Source organism: Lagopus muta, chromosome 1 (genome assembly GCF_023343835.1).
Source record: "Lagopus muta isolate bLagMut1 chromosome 1, bLagMut1 primary, whole genome shotgun sequence".
Taxonomy (NCBI): Eukaryota; Metazoa; Chordata; class Aves; order Galliformes; family Phasianidae; genus Lagopus; species Lagopus muta.
The window spans coordinates 68337325-68363946 of record NC_064433.1 but is presented as its reverse complement, the minus strand read 5'-3'; the positions used below and the strand labels follow the sequence as shown (position 1 = coordinate 68363946).

The 26622-nt window shown below is 39.5% G+C and overlaps 1 protein-coding gene across 1 annotated transcript; it reads right to left on the bottom strand.

Moving 5' to 3' along the window:
• Positions 1-110: 110 nt before the first annotated feature.
• On the bottom strand, positions 111-17500 carry LOC125701748 (1-acylglycerol-3-phosphate O-acyltransferase Pnpla3-like). The gene is made up of 9 exons (XM_048964199.1): positions 17207-17500; positions 13269-13501; positions 12457-12522; positions 9490-9699; positions 8347-8407; positions 6310-6522; positions 5223-5355; positions 4014-4130; positions 111-2179 (listed from the first exon to the last, which is right to left on the bottom strand). The coding sequence occupies exons 1-9, from the start codon at positions 17391-17393 to the stop codon at positions 1888-1890; spliced, it is 1512 nt and encodes a 503-aa protein (XP_048820156.1). The 5' UTR covers positions 17394-17500; the 3' UTR covers positions 111-1887.
• Between the last annotated feature and the right edge of the window lie 9122 nt (positions 17501-26622).

Sequence of the window (26622 nt, the reverse complement as noted above, 5' to 3'; positions counted from 1 at the left end):
GGCGAAGGGGCAGTGCCTGGAACCGGGACAGCTTGACCGGAAGTTGGGGTGGCGCTGCTGGGACTGCGTGCTGCGGAGGGGCGTAAAGTAACACATAGACACCAAAGCCGGACATTTCATCTTTTAATTGTGGTTTCAATAACATTCCATTTGAGGATACATACACACCAGACAGGAACAAAACAGGTGAAGTAGAATAGCACCAGGTGTCCGTAACAAGAATGTGACAGTGGAGCTGTTTGGCCCCCAACAAAATATCATTTTCATGCTGTACCATTTAGTACTTCAAGCTTAGGGGAATGGCAGCTGAAAAACTGCTTAAAGGCTGGTCCAATGCAGAAACACTTGCTCCTGGAAAACCTCTATGTACCCACACTTAAACTCCTGAAGGAAACTCTCCCATCTCTCTCCCTTACATACTGTTACTCAGCCCTGCTGCTCCCTCACCCCAGTGCTCCCCCTGAGCACCCCTCCATCTCTTCCCTGGGCCACCGCTGGGTTGCCCAGAATTCATATCCACACACAGGAAGCCTGCAAACATCACACGCCTGCTGCAAACATACAGCAACCTGACATCCAAAGACAGAGCTGCTTCCTTCCATTGAAAAGGAAGAAAACACATCTAAGACATGGTACTAAAACAGCAAAATTGGTAGTTAATCTCAACAGGTACTACTTTTCCTGAAGTATTCACACACTGATACATTGTCTTGATTACATTTACACAGAACCTTCGTTGAAGGAAGCATTTACAACACTTATCACTCAATACAGATGTGATCCAGTCCACTTTCAACCCATTATTTGAGAACTATTTGCACAGCCCCTGGATACTGCTGCTTCCACCAAGTCTTACAGATTTGCTTTGTTCAACAATTGTTCCTGAAAAGCTCTCCTGGGGCTTCCGGAGCCAGAAAGGACCCTTTTTTTCCTCCCCCCAACTCGCCTGCAGCAAGAGGAAAGTGAAGGAAGAGCAGAAAAACGTCCTGAGCTAGAAGTGAAATAAACGGATCAAGAATGATTGTGCAGCAATTGGAGAGAAGACCAAAACATTAGCCACAACTCAATATACTGAGGTACGTTAACATCAGCCATAAAGTTTAACACCTGAAATTACTAATCACAGCCACTATTTTACCTGCCTTTCAATACTTAGTCAAGTATTAAGCTCCTACTGAGTACACAGAAGTCCTATGAAGTCACTGAAACTACCTGATCGCATCTCAGGTGAAAGCATCCCAGTTCTCATGACTTTTTCCACTGAAGTATTTAAGAAGGGAAAGAGCCACAGAGGAACCTGAGCAGTCATTATCAGCTGTGCAATATGGACAATAACCTAAACTAACACTGTTCCTACATTATCTCATGCAGACAACTATTCCGTAAATAGAAGAGTATGTTTAACATAAGGCATACAGACATAGGAGGCCACTAAAAAGCACAAATGTGTATTTCCCTTTATGAAGTACAAATCCAACTTCATTAAGTGCTATAAAAGTGATCCTAAAACATGTTACTGGGAATTATGTTTTTAAAAAGCTTTTGTTACCAATGCTTCTTTACCAAGATGTTTACAGAATTTACATTTTTTGTCCTGAAAGTAGATTTAAAAAACGAGAATCTCATTTCCAGAGAGACATTGTTTACTACAAACCTTACTATAGTTTACTGAGCTGGTGCTTTGACAGACACGTAGTCTGTCTCTTCCCAAAGGAGCCACTGTTTTAACGATCCATAAAACAGCAGAATTCCAAAGGCAGATTTCTCAGGAAGCTGTAAACATTTTTCCAAGACTTATTGGCAATAAACAAAGTGAACTTTAGTCCTTCAGGATTTAAATTTCTCTGCCAAATTGGAATTTTGGAAGCTGTGGAATCTATTTCCAAATTAATATTCTGGAGCAGTTTGGAAACTTGTCTCTGAAGAGGAGTCAAAATCTATTTCCAAACCAGACTCATCAGAATTTGGAAGAAAATTAGGATAGGAGTTTAAGTCTGACTGCTCCTTTGTCTTAGGAGAAGCACGTTTCATGACCGAGTCCATGTAGCATGAAGATTCCCAGAGCCAGGTTTCAATATCCGCAGAAGAATGAGGCATTTTAAGACGACAGTACGAAGAATGAAATTCCACAGTAGATGGGGCAGTCTGACATTTTCTTAGTGGTGTGTAATTGTCTTTCCTGTTTAAGAAAGAATAAAAAAAAAAAGAAATATCAGTAGCATTTCAATGATGTCTCTATTACTACTCAGATTTCTTATAGGGAATCTTCATATCTTCATGACAACACTATAGGAAAAAGGTTAATTCTAAATGTATTTAATGAGTTAGGACACAACAACAGGAAAAAGATCTTAGAACAACCATATCTAGAAGAAAAGCATCCTACCATTATGCAGTGTCCTCAGAAGTATATATAAAATTGTTAAGTTACAAGTCACCACACTATTCTAATATGTTTAGAAGGGGAGACCCAATTGGTGCTTTACCACTTGAATAGTTCTGATCTCCCCAAGCTACCCACTCATGAATCACAGCAATTACTGGACATTAACAAGCATGGTCTCAACATTCACCAGGAAAGATAGTTTTTCCTTAAAAGTTCTTTCTCATCCCTTGCAGTGCCTTTAGGGAAACAAAGGAAAAAAAAAAAAAAAAAAAAAAAACAACACACAGAATACCATCATTCACTCCCCTCTAAACAAACTCCCCATATACATGCTTCAACATCAGTTTCTATACTTGAATTTCAGATGCACTAGAAGATACCATCCCAGCTGGTGAAGCTCCCAGAAGAATGCCTAAACAGCTCAAGTTTTCATGAAATTTAAGTCTGATTGCAAAAGAGAAGCTAGATCTGAAGACATAGGAGGAAGAAGGGAAAAAACAGAGGGATTGTTTCTTTTTAGAAAAGCAGCAGTAAGTTCTTGATGGATAATGAAACACAGTACAAGCCCACAAAGAATCAGCTACAGAATATAGTGCAGGTTTCTACATACACAGCCCTGGGACCTAGCCATCTGAAGGGGAAATCCATTTAAAGAAAGGCTTCAGAAAACTTCAAAGTTTAACAGTGTAAATGATTCTGTGGGTAGGGATCATTGCTGTGCTTTAACCCCAGTAGGCAGACAAGTACTATACAGTCACTAGCTGTGGGCGGTTGAAAGAAAATGGAGAGATAAATGCATGAGAGTTTATGTATTGAGATAAACACAGTTTACCAGGTCAAGCAAAAGCTACAAGCCAACCAAAACAAAGGATTCATTCACTACTTTCCATCAGCAGGCAGATGTTCAGCTATTTGTAGCACATCACACATCCTGATCTGTTAAGTCTGGATTTCTGCCTTTTCAAACCAAATCTTAGGAGAGTTCATTTTTATAGCCACTTGGACTTCAGAGACAGCCTGCAAACACCAGCTCTACTCTGACAAGGCTGCACAACTCACTGTTACAGCAACAAGTCTAATTTAAATGGAAAATGTGGGCTGCCATTATTTTGTAGAAGTAGTTCAAGATCCCTGGGCAAACACTAAGCTCCTCAGCAAAAGGTGAAACAAATGGCAGTCTTAGATTCATACCAGGGCAAGTTGTCACTGATTCCTGCATATACACAGCACTGAGAAGAGTAACAGAAGCATTAAGTCTGGAAGGTTAAATCCCATACCAGTTTGATAGGAGAAGCATAATGAGTCTAGTTGCAAGTGGGTTACAGAAGAGCTCTCTCCCATGGAAACAGAGGGTTTTTATTTCTCTATATGGAAACAGAGAATTAATATAACTCTACCAATAGGTAACACCCCTTCATCTGCAATACACAGCAGTCACTGATGAACTACAAAGAACTCCATACAGTATACTTAACAAATAAGAGTCAGAAGCAATAAGAACCATTTAATGCTACTCTTGAGAAAATTATCAAATCCTTTTAAGAGGGAAACTTATTACTACTTGAAGCTCTGTTAAGAGAGAACTTTTAAAAATACATAATTAGCATGCAGCAGCACACCAGTTTACCTGGATGTACAGAACAGCCTCTTTTTTGCCTGGGAATAAACTGTACCAGCAATCTGAAGAAGTTGCTCTTGCATCCATCGAACATCAGCAGGCATGTCAGGAAACCAGTTTACTAACCTACAATCAAAATACACGAGTTAGTTTGTAAACAGAGCTCACGTTATATTCCTACATAATGCATCCAACAAAGCAGCTTGGGGAGAACAACAGCTGTGTTAATTCCCTCACCAATATCTCCAGATCTTCTCAACCTCTCTAGATTTCCATCTAATTCACTCATCTCTTCTCTACAATCTAAAGAAAAGAGCAGCACATATCACAACGTCTCTGATCTATGCTGAGCATCTGACCAGCATGCGCATTCTACCAAATTCTAGGTAGACTACAAAAAATTCCTGTCTTTGAGTCCACTGTGTAGTAGGAACTTCCTGCTGAGTTTAAATGTTACATGGCAAACAAGAACAAAAGAAAAGCACAATGGAAGTACAATGAAGGCAGACAAAGAATAATGTTACAAATGGGGAAAAACCCACATAATTCTGTTGATTGCCTCTCATTTGAGGAACGTGGAACTTCTGCATCATTTTAAGTGACGCAGGGAAACATTTTACTGGAGTTCTACCTGGATCTACTTACAGAACATTTGATTTCTTCTAGTATTTTCTAAATAAAGTAAAAGCATGTGCAATGCACATACTAGAATTCAGAACTCAACAGTTTAGGGTTCACAGCGTATAGTTCCTCCTTTGCAAGAGTCAGAAAACCTTTAAAATCAGCACTGTTTCAAGAGAACAACCCTCAATAAACCTAAGCAAACCCAATAAGAAAGTTTGTTTGGCAAATAAGCTCTTAGATTTCATTCCTGACTTCAGGAAGAAGCAAAAGCAGAACTCCAGATGGAGTTCAAATACCACTGCAGGATATAGAAATAGTAGTGAATAATCTGCACAATCACAGGATTAAAGGTGCTTCTTTTGAGGAATTAAAAAGCAGTTTTTAGCAGTAAATTTATTATTTATTACATTTTCTTAGTAGGATTATTTATATAGATTGTAGAGGCTTTAGGAGGACGCACCTTATGTAGGTAGAAGTAACTCTCTTTGGACAGTTAACATTTGAATTATAGAGTATCAGAGCACCTATAAATCTGAATAAGCATTCAATTATACTCAAGTGCAATTACAAAGTGGTTCACGAAAACTTTCTTACCGTAAAGCAGCAGAATAAGCAGACTCCACAGGTAATGTATATGGTAGCATCAGATAGGATATCACCCGCATAGGGAAGAGTTTAGAGAACTGAGCATAGAATCCATTGGGTTCTTTACAAGCTTCCTGAAGCGCTTAAGAGTAATTGTGTTTGAGAAAGATGTTAGACCATTTGATTAATTCACTCAAGTTTTGGTAATCTTCAGGCAGTACGATCAAGTGTTACTGAATAAGGCTCAGACAGAAACTGGATATAAGGCAATCTCAAGGCACTTATCGTGAGTACTCTCAATGCTATTTTAAAATATGGGAAGCACTGGCTAATAACGCAGAAATAAAAAGACATTACTCGGAACTGTTAAGCAGTAAATTTAAATATTAACTTCTGATGAGATGTAAGTATTTTTGGAGGTGTGAACCTTATGTATTTCAGACAGCATCCTTGCCTTGTCTGAAACTGTGGAACTTTAAGAAGTTTAAATTCTAGAGTTCCACATATTCCAGTTTTCATATACAGCTTTCAGAAGTTTCACACTTCATATTTTATTCTCCTAGGTCACTAGGACTACAAATTTCAGATCTTGGAAATACCGATCAGCATCAACAAGAAAATTTTAGTAAGAATTATAGACTAAGAAATATGAGAAGTGCTCCTGGTCTATTAACACCTTGTTAAGACAACAGGAAAACCAGGCAATTAGAAATCTACTGAAGTATGATATAAAAATAAGACAGGGGTAACCAGTGTTTGAATTTGAAGTTCAACTTTATTGTTAAATATACATTTACAAAGATACTGCAGACTTACAAACTAAATTCAAAACTACTTGAGAATTTAATTCATGCCTCCACAGTGACTCCTTTGCCCTGTTTCAGTCTTATTCTTGTAGCTAAATCAAGATACACATTTCCATTTTCTACGTACTTTGAGAACATTTCTGATTTCAGCTAATCTCTGATGTCATAGGGAGTAATACAATTAAATAAAATAGCTTTTGCAAGTTATAAGATTAGAGTAAGGTGGTGGGGTAAGATGGGAAATCACTATTTGCCATTTAAAGTTACAGAACACAGTCTGAAGAATGTACCTTTACGAAGCCTAGGAGGTAAACTCTCAAATATGCTCTTCTCCAGAGGCCACGGATTTTGCTTCAGCTGGTCACCAACTACTTCCACTTGAGAAGTTTCTATTCTGTTGTTTTCAGACATATTTTTCTTCATATAGTCAATGTGTTGTGCAGCTTCATGAGGATTTGTTTTTGTGAAGGACAAGCTGACATAAATTGAGTCATTCAGAATACCTGGAAGAGTCAAGAGCTTCCACTTAGGCTCAATCCACAGGTCTTCAGAGTATCTGTACTTTGTTTATCATTACAGGAGATCTTATCCTGAAGGAACATTATCTACCTAATGTCAAATACACTTGTTCTTGTTCACTTGTTCAAATACACAAGCAGACAAAGATTTATTCATCATTACGACTACTCTTGTACAAATTTAGATCTTACTTTAAAACAAATTCTGAAGCAAATGAAAAAAGTGAACAATTAATTGAAACTGAATCTGAAACACAGTCATTTGCCAAAGTAAATGCAAAGTGAGCAGCAAAGCAAACAGCTTAAAGGAGATGAGGAAAAATGACATTTTCATTTTAAAGAAAACATCTGCAATGCATCAGACTAGAATGGGAAATCTGACACAGAAGGTATCATAAGAATACTTCGAGGTGCTGTCACAAGGTGCAGAAGGAAAGAGGTAAATATTAAGATACATTCAAAGTATGAAACTAAATTAGCATCTGTTGCTGATAACTGTCAAAAGTATATACAAAAGATTTTAGCAGAGAAGTTATCTATATTTAAGTATTCTGGATGGTGAAAAAAAAAAAGGTAGGAGCTCCTGTAGTTGAAACAGCTTAACAAGAAAGTAGATGCATAACTAAAGAGTTCAGAAAGGCTACAGTAAGAAAAAAGTATCACATCAATAGTATGAAAATTAGGACAAATAGAGCAATGCATAGGGGATATGAGGGAAAGACTCCAAGAAAAACCTGCAAGCAATCTCAGATACAGCATCAGATGGAAGTGTGCACACTGGAAACTCATAGGCTGTGTTCATGTACTGCACCTATCTTAGCACAGCAGCCCCAAGCTATAGGCACGTTTGTGCCTGCAAAAAGTTGTGCTTTTAATTATTTTGCAAAGGATCTAAAGTGGGACTCTCTTAAAAATTATTTAACAACATTCCTAGAAATTAAGCTCTTAAGCAGAACTGGGATGTTCTTGAACATGAAGAAATTGTTTCAAGGAAGCAGGAATAACATGTGCTTAGAGTACAAGCACATCAAGCTACAACTACATTACAGCACATTAGCTGGCACTAACTCTAATAGTACAAACACCATAATTTCCATTCCTATAATCTGAGCCAGCATTATTTGCTTCTGCACCTGAAGAGTACGGGGATAGCATCTCATACATTCATACACACAGTTACCTTCATGCTAAATAGTAAATGATTGCTTTTAAATTGTCTGTCTCAAAATTGAACAAGGAATTAGATTCATAAATATTTTACTGTGATTCAGGAGAAAGAGAAGATCTTTCAGTTATTCCTAAACTGATCTGGATCCCAGTAACTGCTACATTTTAAAGACTACTCGTAAAGTCTTTCACGATATAGACAAAGGATTTATCCATTACTTAATACTATTGCTAGACAGTTCCCAGTTCTGGATTGTAATGTTCTTCCTACAAGTTTACTTGGACAGTACAAGAGAGGAAATAAGATTGCACAAGAGCATAGTCTACTCCTATCCTTTGGTATTAAGGCAAAAGAAACTGATATAATCTTTCTAGAATTGTGAGTAGAATTCATTGGTAATTTCACTAAATGATACTAGTACTGACTTAACACAAGAATGTTGAAAACCCTGAAGTGCAGTTTTTGTGTGACAACTACCTCATGCCAGTAGTTAAAACTATGATTTCTACCAGATGAAATTCAGAATGAGAATATAACTTACAAAACCCCCTGCTCCCCTCAACCCTTTATCAAAAAAGCACCAACTAAAAACACACAGGTTAACAACATATCACCAATAATCATCCACAAGAGTAACATACCATTCTCTTTCAAGAATTTAAAAGCATCTGAATATCCTTGCTCACAGATCTCTCCTAGTACCTGCAAGCAGAGGGTAAACAAGTCAGCAAATCAAAATTCAGATCAAGAGTTTATAAAATAAAAAGCCACTTACAACTATCTTTCAACCTTGTTAGTGTAAAATTTTCTTACAGTTGCTATAATCCTATAGATTCGGGTTAATAAGCCTACTGTGTGACACACAGTCACGCATACGACTGCTTTTCTGTCATCTCTCACAGATGCACTGAATCATTCAGTAAAAAGGACAGCATTCTAATGGCTTAGAAGAACTTCCTCTCTCATTTCATGTCTTCAGCATAATGTCAGAAGCAAGTAACAAAGCAACAGGGTGGCTTGATGGAATATGTCAATTCCCCTCTTCCCTCCCCATGCTTCCCAATTCCCAAAACTACAAGAGGTCAGCTGTGAATTCTCATGTTCCAGCTCAAACTCAGCCTTCCACATTCAGCAGATGCAACACCAGCTCATCTACTAATGTGCACAGTAGTCCTGGACAAAAGAAAAAGATTAACATACACATAAGTAGAATTTAATGTTTTTCTTTTGCAAAGTGGCTAAAAAAAAAAAAAAAAAACAAAAACAAAACATCTACAGCAATCAAAACATTACTTCTCTGTAATGTATCCCAGGTAAACTGGCAGACTGTTTTCTGTTTTGGTTTTTTTTGTTTGTTTGTTTTTCTTCCAGTTTCAGCAACTGCAATTCTAGTTATTTCCCTCATCAAGTCTGCAATTAAATGCTTAGCAAGGCTAATATCTGATGTAAATGATTTAGAACTTTTGCAAAGTTCTGAAGAACCTGGTTAGCAGGTAAACATGAAGAGACTCTAACTTGACAGTTATTAATTTACCAGTGTGGATTTTATGATAGAATCCTGTGGTAATTCCTAAAGAAACAGAGCAAGACAATAGCAATTTACATCAGAGAAACTAAAAAACAAACAAACCACTAGCACAGACTATGAATAATGCAAATAAGAAGTGTCACAAGAAAACTTTATACGACCAGATAAAGTGCTGAGATCCCTAGAGCTTTGTGCAAAAGCAAAGCTTTTATACAGAAAAATGTTTCACTAAAAATACATGAAGGCAGTGAGTTACCTTAGGTTCTGGTGGAAAGAGTGCTTGTGTTAGACGATAAAGGTTCCCCAAACTGAGCTGAATGCTGGTGTTAGTCACATTCATTTCATGAAAGTTGGCAGAATTGCCCTTTGGACAGATATCACACTCCCCAGCAAAAGGTGAAACAGTGATGGTATTCTTAGATTCATACTGAGGCAAGTTGTCGCTGATTCCTCCATCCACATAGCGCTGCAAAGATTAAAAGTAAAAAGAACACTGACATTTTCTAGCTAGCAAATTTCCCACGTAGGAATTAAGCAGCATTTACAACTAACAGAATGGTCTCTGCTATGCTCCCAGACTAAGCATTTTGAATAGCATGCTTTGTCCTGTAGTTCCACAGAAAATCTAAGAGTGTTCTATTTGGGATTTCTTCCTGTGTTTAACAAACAGCAAATCCATTTTAAGGATGATAATCCCACACAACATGCTCTAGAATAACTAGCACAATTGTTTCCTCTTCCTCAAAGGACAGCGCTAACCAAAGAGGTACTATGGTGCTTCTGTAGAAAGAAGAGAAGAGAATAGCTCTACACTTCCAAGTTTCAGGTTCCTCACTATTAAAACATTCTGTTTAAAGAGCTGCTTTTAAGTGCTCTTGCAATTACAATTTGCAATCAAAGGATAATAAATATTCAGACATTAAGAAATTGCTAATAAAAGTGAAACAAAGCTTTGCACAAGTGTAGAAGTTTCCCAAGTTGTACTTTTTTGTGTGTTTTCAGCTGCCCACAACCAGAGTTTTAATGCATCATCATCTCAAGCATTTAGGACCCAAGAACTGAAAAGTGCTATATGAGGTAACAGATCTGTAATGCAGCAGCTACAAAACTCAACCAAGTCACTCACAATAATCTTCTCTCCTGTAAGGCCATTTTTCGACAGATATTCTAACAGCATCAAAAGATCACCTCCTGACCAACTTTGCTGTTTTAGTGGCTCCATTTTCCTCCTTCCTAACCAGGCATCAGATAGAACTTGTGGATCCTTTCATAAAATGGAAAGGCAAGGCAGCTTTAAGCAGGAACAATCTGCTCAAAGCAGTTTAATATGGATTGATACTTGCTCCCCAAGCACTGTGAGAAACAAACTAGGAATGAGGAAAAGGACAGCTCAAAGCAATTTATTCAACATACTTTTCTAGAAAAGCCTGTTCCTACCTGTCAGCTTTCTTGGACACTCTTTATACCCAGCAGTAAGCAGCTGCTGACAAACTTCCTACAGGCATATAATGCCATCACCAAACGCTATGTGGAATCATCATAAGATGTCTGACCAAGAAGGAAACGCACAGCCACAGAATGCAATCTTCTCATTAAATTACTCAGAAGTAGAAGCACATGCCTGGATTATGTTGGTTGGTTTTCACTGGGTTTTTTTGTTTGTTTGTTTTTTGGGGAGGGAGGGGGGCAATGGGGATGGCTGTTGTCATTGTTTTTGTTGGTTGTTTTGCTTTTGGTTTTTTGCTTTTTGTTTACAGTTTCTGCCTATCTGATCCCCTTAACATGTTTGGAATCTAAACCCATGGATATGATTGAAAGGTGTAAAACAAAAACCAAACAAAATACAGTAACAATCATCAACCCAACACACTTCACAACCAGCAGTTAGGTAAAAAGATGACCTCTATTTAGATCCCCTTTTTTCCCAGCGAGTGAAAGACAGATAGATCTCAGTCATTCATTTTGCTAAGCACACACTAGCCTGGTGAGGCACATAGCTTGTGCCTTGTCACAACGTAACCATCTCTTACTAAAGACAGGAGGGAGAAAACGTGGCAGAAGGAAACTTCACATTGGGGAAATGACCTCAAATCCAACAGAGACCAGCCACTGGCAGTTCTACCACCTGAGAATAGCTAGCTTAGAACTGAGGTTGTTTTATATCATGAAGTCCTTCAGCAAACCTGCTTTTTCTACTGACACTGGCCACGCTTTCAAAGGGAATGCAACACAGTCTGGAAGGTAATGCTCTGAAAATACTCCAAACTTCAGTTGTTGCAGCAGATGCACACAGGTAAAGAGCTGTTGCACATTGCTAGTATTGCACAGTTATTAAACATTTCCCACAAGTCTCTGTGTTACATGCAGGAAGCACCAAGCCACTAAATGGCAAGAATCTACAAAGTTTAAATATTGGACATTCTACAGTATTTAAGCCCTACAGGAGTCATATCAAGCGGTAAGAATACTACGTTTGCATACAAGTTACAACATACCTCCTAAGCATTAAAATGATACCAAAGTTATTGCAAATAACAAAAGGATAAGGTCCCTCCTCCTTCCCTTTCCTCAAAATAGGGCCAAATAAAGCATCACTTGTGCATGTTTGTACTCTGAATGAGGTCTTTTAAAATAACATTGTTGTCTGGTGACAAGGACTGAAGAGCCAGATAATCCTGGATCCACCTAAACCTTGGATTCAGTCCAACGTCCTGTTTTCATAACACCTTTAATCTGGAGGAGTTTAAAAAGACATACAAGGTTCAGAAGTACAGATAAAGAAAAGTCCCCCTACAGTTCTAATCACTTTTGCTTTAATTTAAGCATTTCCTGGCTATCCTTGACCTTTTAGTACTTACAGATAGCCTCGAGAACAGACTGTAACCAATCACTTTTAAGGAATTATTATTATTTTTAATTTTTTTTTTTTTCCCCCCTGCATTCCTCCCCTCTCCTTGTTCAAAGGAAATGAGATTTGGAAGTACAGAAAATACAACTTAGTAAAAAACTCAGCATAGCCATGAAGTATCAAGAGATCGTGTAACCATGAGATTATGTGTATTAATGGAAACAGACAAGCAACTTGTAACAAACATACAGGTTCAGTACTAGGAGCTTTGATGAGTGTATTTCTTTTATACTATTATAATACAAAAGAATATACACTGTTTTCTTTTATTTTCAGAAGATCTAAAAATAATTCCAGCTGTTAACAGAGACTTACCACACCTCTAAATGATGGCGGAATTAGGCCACAATAAATTGGGACAAATGAACTACAGATCAATGCCTGCAGGAAAACGAGATTATATAAATTAAAAACAGTAACTGCTCTGTTACTGAAGTTATCATTTACATTCATCTCTTCAGATGCTAGCAAAGCCAACTGAACAAGCAACAAAAAAAAGAAAAACCACCCAGGAAGTCCTCTTACATAATTACTAAAAAAACAAAGTTATAATCAAGTATTATTTCATACAAAGGATGAGGACATTCAATTTTGTTATTAATGTAATCATATTTCATCTTAAAAGAAAGATTTACAAGACGATCATCTGTAGAAATATTAATTAAAAAAGTTTACTTTAATTCCCTTAAGGTACACATTCTCTGAGAAAGCCATGCAACCACTACAGGATACCTGCATGACTCCAGAGGAATGATATTGTACTAACTTTTACACTGATATTAAGAAATAATTTTAAAAAGCTACTTTTTAAATGCTTCCTGATCACTGCTTTTATAAGAATAACTCTGCAAAATATTCTTCATGACAGATACAGTTGCCTTAGATGCACAGCACTTTAAAGGCATATCTGTTTTTAAGACGGATCTCTTGCACACCTACTCACCTCATTCACAGTTACATTAACTGGAAAAACTTGTAAATGAGTATCCTAATAAAGTTTGAATTAATTTTTAAAGTGCAGTCAAAGTAACAGTGACTTAAGATGTTTAAAATCAAAAACGCAACAGAAGACATTAAATGGACTCAAGGCTACCAAAACCTCAAAAAGTTGCCAAAACCAAACATACCTGGACTACTTCTTCTTTAGAATTAAAATTAGATATCAGTGTGTTTTTACCATCTGAGACTCTAGTTAGCGAAATGCACAATCTGCCCGATGACAACAGGTGAGTGTTTTCTGGCAGATTTCTCATCAAGCCATCTCTTATTATCTTTATCACATTAAATGAAGGATGAAGAGGACCAAGATTCCGCTTTCTAGCTTCTTTGGCTAACGCTAGAACATCCGCACATGCTTCAGCTGCAAATAAAACACAGCTCATTTAAAGATGGAAGTAAAAACAAACAAACAAACCCCACGCTTCCATTACTAAAGCATGTCTAGAGCTCCAACTGGCTGTCAGCATGAAAAAAAAAAGACATCAAGAGATTTTTAACACAGAAACTAACAGCCCATCAGTGTTTAGCTGAGTCTGAGTTTCCTGAGGAAGAAAAAAAAAAGGAGTCACTAAGACATTCAAATAGTTGTGTTCTGGTGAGGACCCAGCCACTAAGTTATTTATATTTGTTACTGCCATATAGATTGTAGATGTAAAACACCCATTTGAAATACTCCAATTAAAAATTATTCATTCTGGAAACACGTTCTTTAAAAAGAAACAAAGATGAGTAACCTTCCACCAGCACAGATGTATTCCATATGCAACATCTACAAAAATTACATAACACACAGATTTAAGCTCCACACTATCTCTGCTGAAGAAGCCTTGGTTCATCACAGCTAGTAAAATTTGTTTGACATTAACAACACATACTGTTACAAGACACAGCAAAGGAAACATTTAGAGGAAACCAGATAGGGAACCTCAGCAGGTTAAGTTTTTAAAGCAGTAGGTAAGGAACACAGTGGTGATTTGCAACACAGGTCTCCACTTAAATAGGCTTTTTTATTATTATTATTAAATAAGATGTCTGTTACCTATCGGCTTAAATTTTCTCCAATTAAATCAGCATTTAGAAACTAGAGCAAACCACTACAGAGAACCATTGTTCCTACAGGACACCTACACTGCTCTAACAATCACACACAGCCATGTTTAACAAGACTAACAGAACAGCTCATCCACCTGACTAAGTTTTGTTTGAACACTGAGCATTATGCTCCTCCAGGGCATACTTTGGGGATATTGCCTGATAAGCCAGTCAGCTTGGAAGCGGAAGGGGAGAAGGGGAAGGAAGGTCAAAGTAACAGGTCATTAACCTGAGTGATACATTACAAGGTCACCCACAAATATGTTCAGAACCTGCAAATTTTAACTTGCATAGCTCATTTCTAGAACAGATAGGATTCAACTTACCAAACTAATCATCAACAATGCACTAGAAAGAACTTCGCTTAAGCTTTTGAGTTAAATTTTTTTAAAATATTGTTTTTCTACAGTATTATTTTCTCCTCTCATGTAATAATACTTCAACCTTTCTTAGCATACTAAGTCACAGTTTTCTTCTAAGCATGGCCATCTGTGTGGGTGACCACAGCATCACAAAAACATCAAGTATCCAAGACATCTATGGAGAAGATCTAAACTGTGAGCACCTCAACGCCTCCTGTTTGGATCAATCTAAAATGCACATCATCCTCTCAAGTACAGCCACCTCCAACCTCCTCCCTTCATCTTTCTCTGATCTGACAGCAGAAAGTTTCCCCCTCCAGCCACCAAAGAACTCTTCCCCCCTCCACCCCCCATGTTCAGTGGCTGCTTACATTAACTCAGACTACATACTCTAGCCAACAGACAACAAAAAGCATGAAGAAAGCCTTTACTTAAAACATCCAGGTACAAACCTCCAAAAACCATACAACCATACAAGTCAAATTAAGTCAGAAATTCTGTATACAAACACAAAAGTAGTTTTATGTGCAGAGACAAGGACATGAATTCTGGGCTGAGTTCAGTCAAGTTTTGAACATTTCCAAGGACAGAGATCCTACTGCGTCTATGGGCACCTATCCCAACAATTTCCCCATGCCATGGAGATTTTCTTTTCTTTGTATCATAGAATCACCAAGGTTGGAAAAGACCTCTCAGATCATCAGTTCAACTGTCTGCCCATCACCAATGTTTCCCAGTATCTGCTCAGAATTCCCCATGCTCCAGCTGTGCCCCTTCCACCACACATCTCTCAGGAAAGCTGACTCATCTTTCTTCCTACAGTGAATGGCAACTGTGAAAACATGTGGGACGTACAGCCACAACTGCAGAAATAAATACTGTGTATTACACAATATCAGTGTAAAAGAGCCGCACAGTACAAACCAATGAAGTATATGAAATTATTATAATGCTTCTTAAGACCTTAATGGTGACCCTCTGCTTTCAAAGAAACATACAAAATTAGCAGCTATAAGGATGCAGAATGAACATGGGTATTCCCTCTTATTGTAATAATTCAAAGATCTTAGAATGTGGCTGCTTTTGATATGTCTTCTAATAACCTCAAGTGTCTTTAGAAAAGATAGTTTCTAGGAGAGACACTCTCACCCATAAAACTTAGTACCAGGGATAGTGCTCACAAACACACTAGTTATTCTATTATTTACAGATAATTCCACTTGGCACATAAGAAAGAGATGACACTGGAATAAAATGAAGTTTGCAAGTCTTAGTTCTTAAAACACTAAAATTCTTAAAAGCTGTGGATATCAAATATTTTCAGGTAAGCAATCTGAACTGTTTTTGAGCTTATAAGCACTTCTGATATTCAATGCAGCTTCCTAGACCTTTTAAGCAATCTACCACTAATTAGAACTTAATACTAGACATGGACTAAAACTTTTGCCATTTTATTGAAGAGCTCCCCAAAATTTTGAAGAGAAAAACCAAACCCTCTCTCAGTTCAAAACATGTTCTCATTGTTTTCTCCTCTCCCTCTGAAATGTAAATATACAGTCTTACAGTTCTAAGCCCGTTAGGGGTACCACGAACAAAGACTGCCAGTTTTGAGTCACAAGCCTTTACGCAACTGATGTTTTTGTTCTAAAAGGAAAATCATTATCGGATTTGCAGAAATTTCATACATTTCTCAAAACACTTTCTAGCCACTATTTAAAACACCTTAATATTTTATTGTATCAAGCTGCTTTAATAATTCAACATGTCAAGTTTACTAGGCCAATATTTTGGGGCTCTCACAAGCCCTCAACAGCATGGTACACTTCTCGCACTGTCAGGCAAGCAATATTTCACAACAGAGTGCATTTACTTGCAAACTAGTATCTGTCATCAAGAAATACCTGGTACAGACACAAAACAGCACTAACTCGATTACTTAAATCACAGCCAGACCGGTAGAACACCTAGTTACCCTGAGCTGGAAGGGACTCACGGTGGTCATGGTGTCCAACCCACTGCGCTGCACTGTACACAGAACCACCCAAAACCAAACCCCACTCCCGAGAGTGGTGACCAAACACTGCTTGAACTCCAGCGGCTCAGTACCACGACCCCGGGGAGCCCAAGTTCCCTCCGGAGTTGTCCCTAACAACTTATTGACATCAGCCACCTTAAATCAACACCTACCACCTTAACCAACCCACCGTATAGCTGGCGATACCGAGGCCAGAGAAGGGAAGCGCGCTGAAGTCAGCATCAGTGCTGATCGTACCTCACTCAACCTCAGCCCAATGGAAGGAAGGGAAGCTATAGGGGCAGCAGGGCAAAGCTAACTGAAGCTCTAGCGCAAAGCAAACCGGAGCAGGGACGCGCTCGTTTCCCAGCAAGGAGCCCTGCGCTGCCTCCAGCCGCGGGCCGGGCCGTGAGGGGCGTCTCCCGCACAGCCGGCAGCACCGCCCCGACCCCTGCACAACCGCGGGCAGCCGGCACCGCTCGGTTCGGCGGACTGCCGGACGGACAAGGTCGGCTAAGCAGGAACGCGGCCCGCCACCGCCGCCCCGCACCCAGCCTGCCGCCCCCGCCCGCCCCGCTCCGCTCCACTCAGCTCCGACCCAGCGAGCCGCCTCCGACGAGCACGGCGCCGGCCAGCGCCCCGGCCGAGGCGCCGTAGATGTGCCGGGCGTCGCGGATGATGTGCGGGGCGTGCTCCTGCAGACAGGTGGCCGCACCGATGTGGTAAACGCCCAGGAAGCCGCAGCCGGCAAAAGAAACGCTCCAGCCGCGCTCGCGGTCCAGCATGGCCAGCAGCGAGGCAGGGCGCTGCCGCACCGAGCCGGCGCCACTCCCGCCGTCGCCCCGCCGGTCAGCTGGCGGGGGCCCTTCTGCGCCTTTACATGGCGGCCTCGCCCAGCACCGCCCGCCCGCCAATCGCCCGCCGCCCCTCGCCGTGTCACGATGGCACAAGGCGGCACAGCCAATCCGCGGGCGGCCTCAGAGGAGGCCCTGCCCCGGGGCGCGGCTGCAGCACGCCGAGGCCGGGAGGCCGCTCGAGGCCCCGCGCCTTTTAGTGTGTAGGTGAGGTGGGGAGATAGCGGTGTGTGCTGTGTTGTGGTCCAGGTCAGTACAGTATATAGCTCGATGGGAAGCTCTCGGCTCTGCGTTTCTCAGCCGCGGACCTCGTGCATGGGGTAGAAAGTGCAGATTTAGCAATTTTCCCATTATCCGATACTCAGAAGATCATAGTGCACATGTGATGCATTTAAAACAGCATCCCGTGACATTACAAACAAGTACAAGGAGAGCAGCTCGATTCATCTATACCCCAGCAACCAGCAGGAGCCAGGCACCTCCATGTGCCCAAACACCTCCAGAAGTTCTGTAGCACAGCAGCACTGCTTGACAGCAGATGATTAATACAGCACAATAGAATTGAGTTGGAAAGGGTCTTCAAGATCATGAAGTCCAACCGACCACCTGACCTACCAAGACCCACCACCAACCCACGCCCTCCCATAACCACCTGCAATGGTCTGCATAGTGCTGTGTGGTGTGCTGCTGTGTCACCCCGCTAACTCACCAGGGAGCAGACCCATTTGCAGTGCAGCGCTATGGAAGAGCTGTCTCATGGCCCAGATTAAAAGGTGCCATCCTTGAATCAGCACAGCCAGGCTGGTGTAGCAATACCATCACACTTTCAGGTCTGCATGGTGTTTTCTTCGCCGCTAGCTCAGATATTTCTGTGGAGAGTTGCTCTGCAGGCCTGAGAGGTGCTTTAAATGATTCTGTGCTCAAGTGCTCTGGAAATCTCAAAAACATTTAGGGCAGGATTTATGATTATGAAAAAAGGCACCGGTTTCCTCTCGTAGTATAAGAGGAACCAGTAGTTGGATGTGACTCCCATCCCACTCCACAAATCCCAGAGTTTCCATCAGGATCCTGCTGTAATGCTGGTAGAAAGCGAGTGGCTCAGAAGGGAATTCACAATGTGCTCCCCAAAGCTGTGCTGTAAGAAAAACAGAACAGCATCTGAAACCCTTTCAGATTTAATTGCCTGTCAGGGCTGCTGGAAACCTATTCAGCCGCCTGCATGCACCATCGTATCCTAACACCTTAAAAGAGACAGAGAGGAGCTCACACTTTCAAAAACACGCCTAGGGGAGGTTGTGTTGTGCAATTTATTTGCAGGGAACACTGCCAGGAAGAGCAAGAGTCAAGCTGTTTTTCAATCTGAGTGGCTGGAAGCCAATTCTGAAAAGTCACAAGATAGTTTTACCAGCAAGATCTTGAATAATCCTTGGACAAAATATGTGCTATCATGAGGAAGTCTGAATTTTGTCTCTAAATGAACACCATAAGCACTAGACCATACTTTCAGTTTCCCTGTCTCTAACAGCTCCCCAGCCACCTGCATCTGCTTGGCCCATGCATCTTCATTCTTTCATCTCACCAGTTCCATAGGCAGAGCAGAGAATGTTCTCAACCCAATCCTACCTGTCCTTGTGGTGCTTCTCTTCATTCAGCTCACAGAGAAGGAAGGAGCTGAAAATGGAGAGGGAGCCACATCCTACACTTCCTAAATTTAAAAGTGAATGACCACTTTTTCCTCCCCGTTTTCTTCTAAAAGAAAGAGCCATCTCTTCTATTTTTGTGGCTTCTTGTTTATTTGTTTATTATATTCTATCCACTCTTGCTCTCACACTACTCAGAGCTTACATACAAGAAATCACCATTTCTTAATCCACGCTTTTGAAAAAGAGGCACTGAAGTGCTCAGAGAGGGACAGCTCTGACCAGCTGCAGAAACTGGACAGGGAGAGCAAGTTAAATAGCAGGGGAGCAAGGGATTCTCAGGGCATTATTCCGTCAAGAGATTTTCCAGTGCTAATCTCAATTTTGCAGGCAGAGATCAACTCCATTTTACAAATTATTTTTAGCCCTAAGCTGTCACTACAAGTCTGTTCCTGAACCTCATTTCTTTAATAGTTAGGAGTCTTTGCATTTCTACCGTACAGTGATACACAGCCATTCATTATGATCTATTCTTACACTCTGTTCTTTTACTTTAGTAACTCTTTCTTTCACTGACAATGCACAGAGTGATGAGCCTCGTTCTCTGCCAGCCCTCAGCCGTGACACTCAGGTAGCTGGGCTCCTCCAGCCCTCTGTCATGAGACAGGTGCTGCAAAAGTGCCCTGACCAGTCCTGTAACCAGTCCTTTGGACAGGGCACCACTAAAGCCATATAGTTATAGTCTTTACTGGGGAAGCTGAATCTAATTGTGATTAGTTATATGATTGACTAATACATCCAAGTCCTTCCTCATCTCAGCTTAAATGTTTTGGTTTGGTGATTTTTTGTTGTCGTTGCTGCTATTTTTGGGGTGGTTATATTTATTCTATTTTATTATTTTTTTAGAAATATTTTCCTCCTTACACAACACGAAGTTTTCTCTATACTGTACTCCTCCCTCCTGCACATGCCTATTCTTTTTTTAATACCAGTTTTTATCTCTTTTGACTGCTCTGCAACAGATCTTATAATTTCTCTACTATATCATCTCCAGCTTTTTAAACAGCTTCTCATGCAAAATATCACCAGTAGTACATGTAGACAGGATGGATCCTACTTCCCTTGCTTGGAAAACCAGCTGTCTCATCAAAAGGGTAAATTTGTTTAAAACACTGAGCCTTTGGCTAATCACTTGCCTATCTCATCTCCTTTTTATCTTCAGGCCTATAAAGATAATTATTCTTCCTCTCAAAACCTGTTCAAATCTTTTGTTGTTGTTGTTATTGCTGTTCACATTAAATTTATTCATTTAATCCCAGGTACAGGTTTATCTGTTCTGAATCTCATAGCTTTTTAGTATAAAAATCCTATAAGCTAGCTCTGAAAACTGGGCCATTTGAGAAAACTGATGCAACCTCTTCACAAGCCCTGCCAACTAACCTTACTGTTGTACAATATGCAGTTTCAAAATTGTCTTATTTTATCTCACATATACTGTGCTGCAATCAGTGTTGCAGGCATCCTAAATCCTTTACTGAATGCACTCCATAGTCATTTTTTCAGTAAGCACAGGGAAATGAAGTAAGGCCTCAGGCAAAGTAATAGAAATTTAGTGTTGTTTGATGGAGTAGCAGGAAATGTGCATGCAGCTTAAACATCTGCTTACAGATGCCAACCAAGCCCAGTGCTTAGCATGTAAATTCAACAGGCATGCCATCTGTCCATTATGTAGCCACTGTAAGCTTCTCCCTTAATCTTTTCCTCTTAGCTACAATGCGAATTATGATTTAGGTGTGCCGTTTTCCTAAGAGACTGATTAAATCCATTGTAAAAAAAAAAGAAAAGTATTTCTACAGTACTTACCACTACTTAGAAGAAAGATACCATTGAAGTACTAAGTTTTACTAAAGGTTTATCATTTATAGATAGAGGAACCACATAGGACAAAGCATAAGTAGGAGGCAATAAAGGAGCACTGCTGGACAGGTGACAAGTAATCAGGTCTGAGATCTTGAGGGGAGAAAGAGTATGAGCTCTGGTCTTTTTGTTATTCCATAATTCTTATTTATGTACCCTGAATATGCCAATTCGTCAGAGGAATTAATTATAATCAATAAAAGATGGATTTAATATCCTATAGTCAACCTGTGTTGTTTGGACACATCCTACTACTATTTGGGTGCTATCTTCTAAATTGGAGGTCAGAAGTCCAAAAAGTGCATGAGGAACCACAGGGCCAGGGCAAGGAAATGCTGCTTTACAGAGGGAGGTGAACTAAGGACAAATACTAATCATAACCTGGAAGGGAGTCCCATTATATTCTTTGTGCCAAGTCTCCACAAGCACACTGCTGCTCTGCTCACTGACTTCTGCCACAAGATTTATTTCTGGAGAGCAAGGACTGAGAATGTTATTTACACTTTCCTGAAAATAGTCTGTTACAGTTTTTCATCTATTAGCAGCACCAGCTAAATTACCCTCTACTCTATTAGCCTTTACATAATTCTTGGCCAACAACTGGATTCCAGATCTTCCTAAAAGTTGTATTGACCAACAGACAGATAGTTTATGGCACTATTTTTCTGTTCACACAGTCCATTAGGTTTTCAGAGGCCTCAGGTTAACTGCTCAGGTTTCATTGCCAAGAGATTGAAAGTAGGTCATTTTAGTGAAAGACACTGACCTGCTTTTTCCTTGGGTCTGACCTTGCTAGTCTCTGAGAAAATTATTAGGGTTTGGATTAATGTTTTGGTGAATATATTCCTAAGCTATTTTAGTAAGGAGTAATAAACCTACACAAATTTCAGCATATATTCTAAAAATTGGTTTGTACACAGCTAATGGTAGATGCTGACAGTTTCTAAGCAGTTTCAATACAGCTTCCAAGCTTCACTTCATAGTTCTGATGTATGCTTTGAACTAAACTGAGAGGCCTGTTCTGAGTTTTATTTGGCAGTGGACTAACAGACACTGTTTTAGGCAAGGGGAAAGCAATCATAAAGATGTATGGGACAGGAGCAATACAAAAATCTATAAGCAGGTAAAGCTATCTCTGGAGTTTTCTGTGGGTTTCTGTCATAATCTTTTTTAAGGAAGAAACAAACAAGCAAATCCTAAAACAAACAAGCATGCAATTCACTTTAGAAAACAAAACGGCAATTTCACGTACCTTTTGCTAGGATCCAGCACTAAGTCATTCTGTAAAGATGAACTCCTGTTTTCCCAGTAATGACTGATGCGTGAGGAGAGTAGAGCCAGCTTTTGAAAATTTCAATGCAGCGCATTACGCTGTATGCTCTTGGAAAATTGAAGACCAATACTGGAAGCTATATTAGAAGAACTTTATTTGGTTCCTGGTAACAAGGAAGCTATTTTATAAGTACTGCTGAATCTCCAAACAGGAGATCTTCTGAACGACGTTCATCTAAATACACTATCTGTTGAAATGCTCCTTCTACCACCAGCATTCACTGAAAGTGATATGGGAAGAGAAAATATACCGTTCTTTTTTTAATTCAGTTTTCAAAACGTGCTAAGTAACAAAACATTCAGCTCATTTGCCTTTGACTAGCTTGTTTGTCAGCAGGTCTCTGTAAAGAACAGAACAGATTTTAGGCATGATGCAAGTGACACATGCTATCATGCACTCTGGATCATGGTGCTGCTAGCAAGAGTCTAGTTAATTTGCACCACATGTAACCCACTAATCAAGTGCTCATTATAATCAAAAGTATGAGTATCCACCTCATGCTGAAGGAATTATAACAGTGACTGAATAAAAATCAGTTAAAATTGTCCATATTTTCATATTTGGAGAGTGGCTGGAACCCGTATAACTAGTTCTGATAGAAGAAACATTGAGTTTTCATATCTTGAATTCCTTGGTGTGATCTGTTTTTCATCCTCCGGGTTAAATAAATCTTGAGAGTAGCAATTTGTTTCTCACGCTTGATACCACAGCTGTTGCCTTTATTCTTCATAATTTCATAATTATTACACAGAACAAATAGCTTAATGCTATTTCACATTAATATGGTCAAAAATTGGTCTGCTGTATTTTCAAAGCATTTTTGTTTCCTAACCTTGTGGCCCGATTTCTATGTCTATGTGGCAATAGTCTATTGCAAAAGACCACTTGCTGCTTTATATATCCTACGAATATTAAAAGAGAAACAGCAATGCCTGCACGCACTGCTGATTTGCAACCTTTGCTTTTCTCATTAGTTATTTTTAAAGGACTAGGAATTTTTGAGGTGGAAAACTAATAAAATTGGGTATTGCTAACAAACTCAAGGGAAAATTGAGACCTCCACTGGTGTTAGATTGTTCAGATCTTGTCTTACAAAGCACAAGTTCCTTTTTCTGCTTGTAACAAAGTTATTGGAATTATGTTTTCTCTCTTTAAGCTGTGTCATTTTTACATTAACAATATTTTTAAATAATAATTCTAGCTATTACTATATATGTTAACTGCTGTGTGGTAAATAATTTTGTGACGTAGAAACCTGATTATCTTGTCATAAAAAGGCCTAGTAATCAACATTTTACAACTGCTCAGACAGTGTCACAGCCTCCTCTATGGTCTTGACCTGAGAAGCAAACCTGTTATTGCTCTAAAGATTACGTACTTGTCTTCCCAACTCTAGTACCAGTGGTATTCAGGAAATTGCTCTAGAGATAGATATGTAGATAATGAATCATTTATCCAGCCAAAAACTTCTCAAGAGTTATGATACATTTCAAGATAATCCATTAAGATTATTCTGCATTATTTTGCATTCACCTACTTACAGAGGTTTCCATTCTGTACAGAAATTTGCTACAGAAACAGCTGATCCTTCACACAGCACTGAGAGATGAAAATAGAAAATTGTGGAACTAGCATTTGTAATAAAAGGAAATTATTGCTTGTGTAAATAGGAACCAGTATAATTAGTAACCAGTAAGCTGCTTATCGTGCATTAGCCCCTTTCTTAACATTTAAAAATGTGGTAAGAAATTCTGGAGAGAGGATTAAGGAGATGAGCATAGGTGAAGATGCTGTCAACAGAGTATGTGGGTGTAAACAGTAAACACTGTGTACAAATGCAGGTGTTTATCATAGTAGTCCTAGCTCTCTTGATTCTTTAAATATCACAGATTTGAAATTTCTCTATTTCTTCCAGTTGGAGAAGGGAAGAAATGGATACCAAACAGTTGTACTTTGCAAATGACTGGATGACAGAACCATATAATGAGAGCATAATGAGAGCAGGGATTGCAAAGTGCCACAGAAGGTTACCCAAAGGAGTTCAGACAATTTTAGTCTTTCAGTACATTAAATACTGAGCGTTTGGAAAGCAGTACTAACCTGAGAAGTCAATATTCTTTGCTGTGCTCATACAAACATCTGTGTACAGTTGACTGACAGGAAGAACTACTGCACCAAGAAATAACTGGTTGTCCTCTGGGGTGTTTCTCAACTTAAGCAATTCTGCTTCTTGACAGTGAACTCACAGCCTCACTGTGGTCAAGCTTTCTTGCTGTTTTTGCAAGCTAGGTGACTTCAGGAAAAGGGCTGTACAAGAAATAGCAGAAGGAAGGAACATTCCTTGCACATATTGGGGGGAGAGAAGCTGAGGCTGGAGACAGCCTAGGTGCATGTGATGTACAATGCCTGCAATGCACAATGCATGCAATGCAGTGTTTAGCAACCTTTCTGAGCAGAACAGCTGTACTGTATACATAGGGTAGGATTGTAAGTCATCCTGGTGTTGCAGAGAAGCTAGATGATCATGTGTCATGACCTAGTTTAATATTGTAGCTCGTTAGTTGCTAGTTTTCCTACATGTGAGGATGAAAAAGGCAACTGGTAGAGTCTGCCTTTTCCCAAAAGGTCTCAGAGTATCCTGAAGTAAGCTGAAGAGCTGGAATTTTGAAGCAACCAGTGGAGAATACCACTAGAGAAAGTAGCTGAAAATATCAGAGCTGGCTACAGCTCCATCTGTGGGCCAAAGAGACGTTACAGAAGTGGTCCTAAATGACTTTCTTCAGCCTCAGCCTCTGTTTTAATTACTGAATTAATGTAAAGAGAGTGATGGTCAAGGCAAGAGCCTATAGCATCCTATAACTTTGCTTGTCAGGAATAGAGAGCTTTTTCTATTTGTTTACAGAAGGAAGATGTTATTTAAACTCAGTGAGGAATGCATCTAAGCTATGCATCACTCACTGACTTAAAGTAAACATCCATCCTCACATTCTCTTATTGGTTATTTTAGGCTGTTAACTGTGCTGAGCCCTGGTTATTGCAAATCCCTTTTTGAGGAATTCACAATTCTTCCCATTTGTTGCACAGGAAATTTAAGCATAGCCTAAATTCAGGGCTGTAAATTTTATCCCAGGGGATCAAGCTTTTCAAGGTAGCCGTTGAAACAGCCAGTACACCTCACTCCTCTTGCAGATGTAATTATTTCATTTTAATATAGCTGACATTAGATAATATCTAATTGTTTAGCTGTTCAGTAGGCAGATTATATGCACAGCAGAAACTGAGAAACTTCCATGTTCCCAACTTATCCAGGAATCCTACAGAAGTTCACAATCAGCAAGAATTTTACTCTGGACTTCCAATATCATTAGGTGTTTGAGTGTCATCGTAAATCAACTACCTATCTGTTGTTACTACAATTAGAATGAATACCAGGTCCAAATCTTGCACTGTAAATCAACCTATTCTTCAAATCTAGAACTTGCATGCTGGTGAACTTGCATGTAGTTTTGAAAAACAGCAAATCACTCCACTGGAGTGAAACCTTTACTTTGAATAGGTCTTAATTTGTTGCAGTGATTTTTTTCTCTGAGAAAAGTAGTATAAAATTTGTACTAGAAAGATAAAATGTTGTTCTATACCCATAAAATTTGACAGCAACAATAGCTGACAGGTGACTTACACCTACATGATAAGTCTTCTAGAACTTCATTTGAGGACCAGGGATAACTAGAAAATGGGCTGCATGTAGTTTTACGGCTTAAGAGGAGCAGAGCTGTGACAGGAACTACCATTTCTCTTTTGTCATTGAAACTTAAGAGAAAGGGGCTGTAGCTCCATCTGTCCTGGAAGAAGAACAGCCAGAAAGAATAAACAGGAGGGGCAGACTGTGAGAGTAGAAATGCTTAACAACATCAGTTCTCTCTAACATGTACAAGGCAAAGTCACCCAATGTCCCCTGTGCATGGTTAGCGTGCTTGGACCACTGTAACCCCCTTATCAATTCTGAAGCAGTTGTATGGGGAGGAATTCCTCATTGTACTCAAACTCACTCTGTAATCCTATAATAAGTCAGTGGAAGTCTTTCCTTTGATGAAGGATTCTGGAACATATCCTTTAAGTACAGGCATAAGGCTTTGGAAGATGGGTGTCACGTGACAAGAATGTAGAATGTGATGGTGAAGAGAGAGTTAAACAACTAATCTTTGGACAAAGCAAGCATTTGTCTGGGCTTGCTACTTCTTACACCGTTGTGCAACAATCTTGTAGGTAA